We start from the raw sequence: 12,874 nt of genomic DNA, 5'->3' as shown, positions 1-12,874 counted from the left end.
CTTACTACAGGATATGTACCCAAGGAATGGCGTACAGCAACAGTGGTCCCACTCCACAAAGGTGGTGCCACAACAGACCCCGGAAACTATCGCCCTATAAGCCTGACTAGCCTGGTCTGCAAAGCTATGGAGTGTATCATCATGGAAATCATAAACAAAGACATTGGGAGCCTCCAGACACCGGATCCTATGCAATTCAGCTTCGTTAAGGGCAGATCTTGCATCTTGAACCTGGTCAACTTCTTTGAAACAGTTACCAAAGCCATAGATGAAGGGAAGGTAGTCCACACAGCCTATCTGGACCTCGCAAAAGCCTTCGACACAATACCCCACTCGGGCATCATAAATAAGCTCACCAGCTTAAATATCAACCCTTTTGTCACAAGATGGGTTGCAAACTGGCTCAGGGATAGAACCCACATGGTCATAATAGCAGGTGCCATGTCAGACTCTAAACCAGTTACAAGTGGCATCCCACAAGGCTCAGTCCTGGGACCTCTCTTGTTTGGTATATATTTCTCCGAGGTACAGGCTAACACGGGTGGACTATGGCTGACCAAGTTCTCAGATGACTGCAAACTGGGTGCTGTAATCAAATCTCCAGCTGACACAAGCATCCTCCAAAAAGGTCTCACGGAGACAGATAACTGGTGCCAGAGCCATGGCCTAAAGCTAAATGCCAAAAAGTGCATAATCATCCCCTTTGGGAAAACAAAGTGCCCACAAATTACCACATAGGTGGTAATCTATTAAGTACGGAAGAAGTAATTAGGGACTTGGGGACCCAAGTAGATAGCAATCTCTCCTTTGACAATCATGTTGCCAAAGTGGTTAGAAAGACCTTCTATATAGCCCACCTTATCACGAAAGGGTTCACATCTAGATCAAGAGAGGTCATTGTGCCCCTCTACTCATCACTTATCAGGCCCATAATTGAGTACAATGCCCCATTTGGGATGTACCTTATCCGACACCTTCAGCAACTGGAAAGACCCCAAAAGTATCTCACCAAGAGGATCAAGGGGCTCAAACAGATGCCCTATGCAGTTCAGCTAAAGAAACTCCAGCTCTACTCAGTTGCGTACCGCCTACTCAGAGGCGATCTGTGTCTGACGTATAAAGCCATGTCCAACCCAGAATTAATGGACATGCTTCACCTCAGGAAATCCAAATCCCTTAGATCTACACGCTCCAGGGACTTGAACCTCAGCACAGAAATAAATAGGACATGCTGGAGGGACTTATTCATATCCCAGAGGCTCCCTTCACTCTGGAACAAAATCCCAATCCATGTTAGGCAGAGCCCCTCACTGACCCTCTTCAAGAGAAATCTTGACAAGTGGATGGGAGATCGTAAGTTTACTCCTGGGATCTCTTCTGTGTCCCTGCTTGACAGAGGTACAGTAAATTAACCTTAAAAGGGCTACCTTCTGTGACCTACTATACAGAGGCACAGCCAACTAATCTAAAAGGGTGGTGAAAGCCAAACACACTTTGGCTAGGCTTATAAATGCCCTAGGGCAGATAGCCTAGTATCAGCCTATGAACCTATAATCATACTCAGATACCAATAATTCTCTATGCAGATAACATGGTCATCTACAGGTCAAACAAGTCCCCCTCTGTTATACAAACTCAGCTCCAAGATTACCTCCAAACCCTTAACCAATGGCTGATATGTCAGAAACCTAAACTCAGTCCCTCAAAAACAAAGGCAATACTATTTGGATACAACCAAAAAAATAGCCAAAGCACCCAGCTTCCTTAATATTAATATACCAATATCCTGGCAGACAGGTTCAGTGCAAACTTCTCCACCCCCTCCCCCCCAAAAGAGCAAGTATCTATCCCGGCAGAGGGCTGCCTCCCAAACATCTCTGATGCTCAGGTGAAGGCTGCCCTCTCCAAAGCAAAAAAACACTGCTTCCATGGGACCAGATGGCATCCCAGGTTGCGTCCTACATGAACTCCAAGAGGAACTAATCCCTCAAATAAAACAGCCATACAATCTCAGCCTCACTACAGGATATGTGCCCACAGAATGGCGTACAGCAACAGTGGTCCCACTCCACAATGGTGGAGCCTCTACGGACCCTGGAAACTATCACCCCATAAGCCTGATTAGCTTAGTCTGCAAGGCTATGGAGAGGATCATCATGGAGCTCATAAACAAAGACATTGGGGACCTACAGACACTAGACCCTACCCAGTTCGGCTTTGTCAAGGGCAGATCCTGCCTTTTGAACCTGGTTGACTTCTTCGAAACAGTCACCAAAGCCATAGATGAAGGGAAGGTAGTCCACACAGCCTATCTGGACCTTGCAAAGGCATTTGACACAATACCCACTCGGGCATCATAGATAAGCTATCCAGCTTAAATATAAACCCCTATGTCACAAGATGAGTCGCAAACTGGCTCAAAGACAGAACCCACAGAGTGAGAGTTGCTGGAGCCATGTCCGACTCGAAACCGGTCACAAGTGGTGTCCCACAGGGTTCTGTACTGGGACCACTCTTGTTCGGTATATACTTTTCCGAGGTACAGGCAAATGTGGGAGGACTATGGCTCACCAAGTTCACAGACGACTGCAAACTGGGCGCCATAATCAACTCTCCAGCTGACACAAATATCCTTCAAAAAGGTCTCACAGAGACAGATAACTGGTGCCAGCGCCATGGTTTAAAGCTAAATGCCAAAAAATGTATAGTCATACCCTTTGGCAAAAAACAAAGTGCCCACAAATTACCACATAGGCGGAAACCCATTAAGTACAGAGAAAGTTATTAGGGACCTGGGGACCGAAGTTGATAGCAATCTCTCCTTTGAAAACCACATTGCCAAAGTGGTTAGAAAGACCTTCTACATAGCCCACCTCATCACGAAGGGTTTCACATCTAGATCAAGAGAGGTAATCGTGCCCCTTTATTCATCCCTCATCAGGCCCAGCATAGAATACAATGCCCCTTTTGGGATGTACTTTACCCGACACCTGCAGCAATTAGAAAGACCTCAAAAGTATCTCACCAAGAGGATCAAGGGTCTCAAACAGATGCCATATGCTGCTCGGTTAAAAAAACTCCAGCTCTACTCAGTTGCATACCGCCTACTTCGAGGCGATCTATGCCTGACATACAAAGCTATGTCAAATCCAGAATTAATGGACATGCTCCACCTCAGTAAATCTAAATCCCTTAGAGCCACATGCTCGAGGGACTTGAACCTCAGCACAGAAATAAACAGAACTTGCTGGAGGGACAGGTTCATAACCCAGAGGCTCCCTTCACTCTGGAATAGAATTCCAGTTCATGTGAGGCAGAGCACCTCACTGAATCTCTTCAAGAAGAATCTCGATAGGTGGATGGGGGATCGTAGGTTTGTCCCAGGGATTACTCCCGTCTCACTATTAGACAGAGGCACAGTAAACTAAACCTTAAAAAGGGCACAGTATACTCAAATCAAGGGGTGGCTTAAGCCATACAGAATCGGGCTAGGCTTATAATTGCCCCAGGGCAGATAGCCTAGCATGAACATATGAACCTATGAACCTATAAAGATGTTAACAATACTACCATAGAAACTACCACATCCTTAAAATACATTGGCATTTGGCTAGACCAATCTCTCAACTTTCAACTACACATTCAAAACACATGCAAGAAAGATCAATGCACTACTGTTTTGGGCGAATGAGCTATCACCTCTTCTGTCCAAACAAACCGAAGCTGCCATAGGCAAATGAATAATCTTATCACAACTTGAATATGGCTACCTATAATACCTGCAGCCTCAATGAAAAATGCCAGTAACTTGCAAACCATCTCCAATAAAATCTGCCAGTGCATTACTAACTTCCCCATTCATGAACACCACTGCTTAACTCCTGCCAAAGTTAAAAGGCTCCTAATACATTTGAGAGAAAACCTCTTACTAGTATCACTAATTCACAAAGCCTTTTGTCCTGAGACATCTTCCCCTCTCACTCACAAACTTTTCGCCAAACCCCCAATATAATTTTAGGGGTATCTCTCAATCTTAACCCACCCTACTAACGCCAAAAACTAGCTTCATTACACTGACCATGTATTCTCCATCCTAGCACCTAAACTACGAGACTCTATTTTTGCCTCAGTCTGAAGCAGCCAGAAGTACTCAAACTTCAGATAACAGGTCAAGAAACACCTCTTCACCCAAAGTGCAGCTGCACTCAGACAGGTCACACTACATGAACCCTGCAGTTCTGTCTTACCCCTTTATGTTTATTTTATCCTTCCTTATCTCATCTTGTCATCTCATGATTTACTGCCCAATTCATCATAACTCCCTCTTCTCTTTGCATGTCCTTTATACGTTTCTTCCCTCTGCATGCCTCTCTCACCATATTTCTGTCATCTCCCATGTTATCCTTTCCTGCATCAGTTCTCACTTGTCTCTTCCAATATATTCATACCTGTCTATGTAATGATATGCTGCTATTCCTGTAGCATAAGCCATCTCAGTCATTATGGCTACATCTTATAAGCATAATTTATTTTTTCCATCCATGTTTTGACTATGTTTCCTCTTGAACTAAATGTTGTATCATATTCTTGCATCTGTAGATATTAATATATTTTTAGCATATCCTTGTATCTGCAAATATGTTTTTTTTTTCTTTTCCGATTTGATCCTAGTCACCAGGGTTGTGCATACCTCTCAACCTTTTAGCTGAATAAATCTAGCTACAACCTAAAATAATTGGGGGGGGGGGGCAACGGCCTCAAAATAGGGACATATTCCTCTTAGAATAACAGGACTTGCATTAGCATGCATTTTCTGAAGGATGCTAAGTCTGAAACTTAAATGTATGACATTATTTAGTGACTTCAGTTTGCTAGAAAAATCACAAATTATAAGAGGTACAGACTAAAATTATAAGGCAAAAATCTGGACATTCTGCAAAAATCTAGACCATTGAAAAGTATGGGGCTGTGCCTGCAAATGACCAGTTGAGATCTGTGCCTCTATCCTAATTATACATAAATAAATAAATAAATAAATAAATAAATAAATAAATAAATTAATTAATTTCCTTTCTTGGAAGCAGTGTGTAGATAAGTAAGATAAGCAGCGTAAGAGGTGATTGCATGTACTACATAATGAAGACAGTACTATGCATTTAAGTTGCCAAAATAAGTCAATTAGCGTATTTTAGTTGGAGGCCGCCTATCTGTAACTGTAGAGCCTTTAGTAAGGACGTACAGGAGGATTAAGACCCACTCGCAGCAAGAGCATTATGCGCACACTAAATATGTAGAGTTAAAGTTATTTTTTTGTATATGTTTGTATGCATATAAGTCGACTCAGAGAAACTGCAGTAACTAGGGTCTGCAGGACGCGAACATGGGTATGATACGCTGCATATGTATTAAAAGTGCAGGGTTAGCGTCTGTCCTCACATTAAACATACCTTTCAGCTGTCCCGACTTTTTGCAAAATGGCCAGATTTTAGCATCATAGTTTTGGCCTGTTCCTCATGAAATTTGTGGTTTTCTGGCAAATCACCGAGGACTGAATTTACTAGGTAATGGCATACATATGATTTCCAGACTTCACGTCCTTCGAAAACGCATGCTAACGCAAATCTTGTTATTCTAGCAACGTTCTAAGTTTGTTAGAGCAATATTTATAATTTCGCAATATTTTGTGGCTTTTTCCCCCTCATTATTTTAGGTTTCGCCCAAATTTCGTGTGCTAACAATTTGAAAAGTATGACATCAACTGGTTCACATGTTCGATCCTCAGCTGCGATGCTTAAGTGCGGAGTCCGTACGTCCACTTGTGTTGACGCGGTTTTCTCCGAGTATTCCATTCTCCTTGCTCGTTCTAAAGATGTGCAGAAGGTGGATGGGCCACACTAAATTGGTCACAGGTACAAGTGTGTGTGTGAATGCGTGACATGGAAGAAGAACCACACAGCAGAGCTAGCCACCCGGCGGTGTGATGAACTTTGGCTTCAGATAGGGTTACCACCTGTCCCACTTTGCGAGGGACAGTCCCTCTTTGGGTAGCTGTGTCCTGCAAAAAAAATGAAAAAAAATGGCAAATGTCCTGAGATTTTAGGACAACAATATTTCCTATATTTTATGTAATAGTTGCATAAAAACAGTTATTCTGTACCTGAAACACCTAAATGTTATAAGAAACAGAATAAGCAACTAAAATGCTACAAGAATAAGCTTTTATTTAGGCAAAAAAGTGAAGTTTTGTCTTTTGTACTGGCCTTGGGTATGTTTTGCCTTCCAAAATCTGACGTTTGTACCAAAAATGTCCCACTTTGGTCATATGAAAAGGTGCCAACCCTAGCTTCAGATGATCCCAGCGGTCTGAACTTTGGCTTCATATAATTGTCAGAAGTGATACCCCGACCCTAAGTGCAATAATGGGAAAAAAAGTGGCTGTGGCGCGATGGTGTGTGCAAACACACAGTAGCACATTGGGAAACTACGCCCCTTTTAAGTGCCTAAGATGAGGAAGTGTGCACAGTTCAAGCGTCTTGTCACTTGTGTTTACTTTCTTTTTAATCTCTGTCACACCGGTAAAAACGAAACCTAAATGCCGTCTGCAGTCTTCACGGCAATGGTTTCGGAGGCAGACGGGCGAGCACTAACATCTGGGGAAGAGAAGGGGCGGTGACTTTGTGGGGAGCCCTTGCAGTCCCTTACTCTTGGCTGCCCCCCCGCAGATACGCCCACGTACCAACAGTTACTCCACTTTGACCTGTTCATGCTCTCCAGCACTGGGTGCTGCAGTTTCATAAGCGTGGGACTACAAACTAATGGCTGTGCAAGGGAGTTAGGCATCATAAAATGCAACGTAAAATTAAACTGGGACTGTATCTGGATACCACACGGTTTAGATCAAAAGAAATGTTGACGTAATTTGCATCTAGACAGTGGAATCTGGTGTTGAACTACCAAGGACTGACAGCGACGTTATCATTTTTGGCATGCACATTGGACTGACACTGACAACAGTGGATCGAAAGTCCTGATCTGCAGAAAATGACAGCAGAAGAAAAGTCAGCCAACACTCAGGTGACAATGGAGTCTCCCACCAACTCCAGTCAAAACATAACCTGCCAGATCGATAAAACGTTCACCTCATTGTACTTGCCCTCTGTGTACGTATGTGTCTTTGTAGTAGGGTTCCTGGGCAACAGCTGCGGGCTTTACCGACTGGTGCAGAACTGGAAGAAATGGGCCAGCATTAACGTGTTTGTCTTGAACTTGGGGATTGCTGACTTGCTGTATGTGGCGACCCTACCTTTCCTGGTGGACTACTACGTTCAGGGCGAATGGCACTTCGGAGACACCTTCTGCAGAATCACCAGGTTCCTATTCCATCTTAATCTCCAGTGCAGCATTGCGTTCCTGACGTGCATCAGTGTTAATCGCTACCTGGGTATTGTACACCCCATGAAGGTGCTGGGCAAGTTACGGTTAAGATGGTCAGTGATGGCGAGTCTACTGGTTTGGATATGCATCATTGCGCAAGTTGCTCCCCAGATGCACTTCATCCATCTCCGCTCAGACGGAAAGGTGTGCTTTGATACAGCTTCTGATGAGGTCCTTGCCACATACAGGATTTACAGCGTATTAAACAGTGCCGCTGGATTTGCCATCCCCTTTGCTATCATTCTGGCTTGCTACAGTCATGTAGCTGTTGTATTGGTCCGGAACAAGAACGTAGACCGTTCTTTGAAACAGAAATGCCTCAGACTTGTGATCATTGTCACGATCCTTTTCTCGTTATGTTTTATTCCATATTGCATTTTTAGAAATCTGAACTTGCTGGCCAGGCAAGTGAATCAAACTGCAAAGGTCTGCAACAAAACTTCAAAGATAATTTATTTGATCTACCAGGTTACCAGGGGTCTTGCCTCTTTAAATAGTGCAGTTAATCCACTGGTGTACCTGGTTACTAATGAAAAAATTATTGGCAAAGTGAAGAGGTTTGGTCAGCAAGCAAAACGCTCCATAGCTTATTTTTCAGTTAGAAGCATGTTGTCTAACCCAGCACAGGAAATGTCTGAAAGCACTTCTTACGAGGCTTGACGCCATAGCCAGCTTTTATTATTTAACATATCAAACACGCCATATGAACAATAGTAACCGGACTTCATAGCAGCAACACTTTATTTGCCAACTTTTGACAAAACTGACGTATCCCCCACATGCCTGTTTCAGAGGCAGTAAAACCGACTTGAAAAAATTAAGGTCAATTGCTTACCGTAGGATGTGGATTATGGTTTTTATGTCACATTTGGACAGTGCCAGATGTCGGAGATTAATCCACATGCCCTGCATTGGTGGGAGGGAGGGAGAGAATGAGCTTATTAAAAGCATTTATTATTTATTACTTTTTAAGCTGTATAATAACCTTGTGCACTCCACTTCTGAAACCAAAACTAAAAGAAAATGCATTAGTGTTTACTACATGAGAATTAAGTTATTTGTAAAATTAAAATAAATGCAGGACTTATATTATGGAGGATACTGCCAGTCTTTTAATGGGTCTGAAACTCATTGATGAGAGCTGTAATGAAGAATTCTGTTTTCTAGTATGGCTTTATCAGATAAATCCATGCATCCTTAGGGCTGTGCAAATACAGAGTTAACATGTTGTAATATCCTTGTTATGTCAGCATCATTGCAAAGAAAAGAATATATGACACAAAACAGTAGAATAAAATGGAATGGAATTGCCAAAGCTAAAAATGTGGCTAGCAGTATAAAATAAAAAATCTGCACAGATATGTAAAGCTGTAAACATAAAAAATGGTGTGCAAAACTGAAACAGAATTTAAGTAACCAGAGAAGTCACAGGGCCCTATGAAGTATTTAGCTCCTGTGGCATAAAGGTAAACAAGCAGTGCGACAAGACAGCGTGGAAAGATAAGAGACACTGAAATGCAGGTGCTATTAGTATAAATGTGGGGTGGGGGATCAGTGGCTCAGCAGTTAGTGGTTCTGTCTACATCACTAATTCTGCAATTTGGTTCATGTCTGGATTACTTACAGTGCAGAGTCTGTATGCCATTGCTGTGTCCATGACAGTCTCTGCACTAGATGCTTTGACTTCTTGACGCATTCCAAATACATGCTGTATGTGTATTTCTGATCTACCATATTATTTGTAGTTGTGCATAATGTATATGTTTGTGAGAACACATATATGTATGTATGTGTGTGTATACATGCACACGTGCACACACACACACACACACACACACACACACACACACACACACATGTATATATGAGCATCCTGTGCAGGATTAATTTCTCTGCATTTTGCACATTAAGTGCTAGAATATAGGACAATGAATGAATAAAAGAAGAGCAGAGGATGAAATATGACTGCAAAAAGAATCATATTGGAGAAACCATATGGAAGATATATATATATATATATATATATATATATATATATATATATATATATGTGTGTGTGTAGTCAGTATTTTTGAGTCAAAATAAGTAATTCAAAGTTACATTTTATACTAAAGCCCACTTATTATTGTGTGCCTTGAAAACTGAGGCTTTATGATTCTACATCAAAGTTAACAAGCATCCCACAGTACTTCTTGTAAAATTTAAATCTTTTTATTTGTCTGTCCATCTATCTATATGTCAGTCTGTTATATTTGTTTTCTGCAAAAATTAACAGCTTAGATCTTACTGTTTGAGAAATTTATATCTTGTCTCTCTTCTAAAAAAATTGCTTCTTTCCCTGCAGTAGCCTTGAATGCTGAATTGCTAGGAATTATTCCTATAGGACTTCATTTTTGTTACCATAGATCACTGATTAGTCATTAAACAAATGCGTTGTCATATTCAGAAAATATAGGAATACTATTCAACAATGGTAAAAGTATTTCAGCAATGATAAAAGTTTCAATTATTCATTACACCTCATTCTGCACAAACCACTCTCTTAACTTGATTTTGTGATTTCTTGCTTGCTTCCAACATTCACTTATTTTGAAACAAGATATTAATTTACTAAGGACATTTGGTTCATACACTAACAGAAGTCATACTAGGTTGTATTAGCTCAATGATTTATCTATATCTTTGTGAAAATTTTCATTGTCATGCATCTAGCTTTGTTTTTTATCGATCATTCTTTACTGTGTCTGAATGCCCTTTATCTCTGAACTTTGTTTCATATCTCTGCATCACAAAACAGTACTAAAATGAATGATCATTTGCAGAAGTATTCTTCCTCTTTCCAAATTTTAATTTTCATCAAGTAAAACATTACTGATGCTTGCTTTATAAAATTTTCATAAAATGTTATGCTACTGTTAATCTGTTCCACCATACGTACACACTATGAACTGAAGTACAGATTACCTGCATTCTGCCTGCATGGGGCTTGAAAACTAGCTTACATAAGAATTCCATGCATTATCCATACATTTAATATGATATAGTAGTATTGTGAAGTCAATATACAGCTGGCACAGTTCAGGAACTTTCTATAGGAATGATCATAGGACTAGATAGTTAATCAGTATCCAGAGTAAGGGATCGGTGTTGAGCATAGTGCAGTGCAATAAACCTGGTTTTAAATAATTATAAATCTTCCAACTGTCAGAAGGAATGCAGCATGCAGTGACAACAGGGCATTCTGCAGACTGCTGTTGCTTGCTTCCAAATTTTAACATTCTCTGTACTACCTTTTGCCTGGGGTACAGCTTATGCACCCTAGTGACTAAAATGCATGTTCAGTTGGATGCCTGTATGGACTCATTTTTGTCCAACTATCTGTCACAGCACACTATCCTACACACTAAATACCTGAGAGTTGTACAGTGACACGTGTACACTCTATAGTTCTGTGAGGCTATTCTTGTAGTTTTATGAGGCCATCCCTACAGCTCTGTGAAATCATGGGGACATGCAGATAGTACACAAGGAAACTCATGACGTCTGTGCACTTAGTGCACTTAGCCTTTAGTAGCTACAGTGTGCTTAGCCTTTAGTGGCTACAGTGCATTTAGGCCCTAGTGGCCACAGTGTACTTAGCCTTTAGTAGCTACAGTGTGCTTTGCCCCTAGTGGCCACAGTGGGTTTAGTTCCTAGTAGCTACAGTGTGCTTATCCTTTAGTGGCTACAGTGTGCTTAGTCTTTAGTGGCTACAGTGTGCTTAACCCCTAGTGGAAACAGTTTGCTACTTAACATTTTGTTTGTCTCAGGCTACAGAATCTTCAAAATCCTCTCTTCTCCCCCTCTCTGTCCCTGACTATCTGTCTCTGTCTGTTGCTATATTTCACTATCACTGTGTCTGTCTGTTTATCTCTGTCTCTCAGCCTGTCCCTCACAGTCTGATATTATGCAGTGTGTGTACCACAGTCCCACAATGCATCACATGGAAACATCATTGCTACTCCGTCTTATTTGGTAATCCAATTTATTATGTCTTTTGTAGCCTTTATATCCTGTTCACTGCATAGGACCTACAAAAGTGTATCACTAAACCATGGCTACACATAAGGAGGCATGTCTGCTCATCACACAATGAAGCATTTTATCATCCCAGATGGAATCCAGTGAGATAGGCATAGTTTGTAGAGATCAAGTACCAGACACTGGATATAGCTGTTGATTTCACTTCATAATGCAGCAGACTTAATTCACAGCTATGTCTGGTACAGGAGCAATGATTGTGGCACCTATGTCTGGGAAAGGAGAAATGATGGGTGAATAATCAACTGTTATCATATAATTATAGCAGGGGAGATGGTGATGATAACTATTACTACCAGTCCAGTCCAAAAACCTTTTACAATCTATTTCCACCTTTCCGAAAATATGTTGTTCTGCTCCTGTGAGACCATATATGGTAATGTAATGTTGATTTTATTTATGTACACGTATAATAATAAATATATGATAATACATCATGAACAAAATAAGTTACACTTTCATAGCTGTGTCTGACAGATATACAACCATAGCAATAAAATCCTATCCTAACAACCAATAAGTCAATTTGCAGGACTGTAAACATTACCATATGTTTGCATTGAATATTTTCTCGACCTGTGTGGTATCAGTGGTTCTGTAAAGATGGTTAAGTACTGAGATTAACTTTTGAAAGTAGACAGGCATATGTATATCTGACATTTTTTTCTGGCTCTGATCCTATTTTTGTAATAGGATTACAGTTTTTTTAAGCATAACTTTTAAATACTTACATTTTCCCATTTATCTCTTTGTTGATCTTACATTAAAACATTTCAAATGTTTTACATTTGATGCATCTGCAGTATTTCTGCCTACCCCAAATGTCAGCACGAAGGAGACTGTAGCCATGATCAAATGTAACCCTGTCATTTGTCATGCAAGCAACAGCCATGACAAAAAACTGCTCATTGACTATTTAAAGCACTCCACATTTAATTAGGGGTCATCTCACACAGAACAGCAAATTCAAAATTGTATCCAGCTTGAAGGACATATTTACATTTATTCATTTTAATACAGTAACTGTTTAATGTATTAATTTATTAAAATAACAAACTTGAATACAAACAAATCTAAAAAGATATATGAATATTTGGAAGGCATTTAAAGGGGCAAATGCACTTCCTAACAAGATCTCAAGGAATGTTCATATACCACATAACTTTAACCTGTCATAAATACTCTTGTCTCATGAGCCTTGACAGGCACAGTTGTTCTATAAGAATTACTATGCTATAAGTGTTTCAGATTGCCTTTTACTATGGCATAACATCCAGGCATTAGTTAACTGTGTAGAAAAGGAGGCAAGCCTTTGAAAAGGGACAGAGTAAGTAGCAAATGTTGATGCCAATCAGGTTAC

General features: G+C 40.7%; 1 protein-coding gene across 1 annotated transcript; it reads left to right on the top strand.

The window, feature by feature from the left end:
* Positions 1-6,445: 6,445 nt before the first annotated feature.
* LOC122816923 (P2Y purinoceptor 1-like) lies at positions 6,446-12,396 on the top strand. The gene has a single exon (XM_044090006.1). It carries the CDS (start codon positions 7,042-7,044, stop codon positions 8,092-8,094), a length of 1,053 nt encoding a protein of 350 aa, XP_043945941.1. The 5' UTR covers positions 6,446-7,041; the 3' UTR covers positions 8,095-12,396.
* The last annotated feature ends 478 nt before the right edge of the window (positions 12,397-12,874 follow it).

Source organism: Protopterus annectens, chromosome 12.part0 (genome assembly GCF_019279795.1).
Source record: "Protopterus annectens isolate FY-2018-M chromosome 12.part0, PAN1.0, whole genome shotgun sequence".
Lineage (NCBI taxonomy): Eukaryota > Metazoa > Chordata > Ceratodontiformes > Protopteridae > Protopterus > Protopterus annectens.
The sequence above is the reverse complement of the archived record's forward strand: the minus strand, read 5'-3'. Positions and strand labels throughout refer to the sequence as shown.

Excerpts from the sequence above, each read along its gene's own strand:
- LOC122816923 (XM_044090006.1), top strand. The coding sequence starts at position 7,042 with ATGACAGCAGAAGAAAAGTCAGCCAACACTCAGGTGACAATGGAGTCT.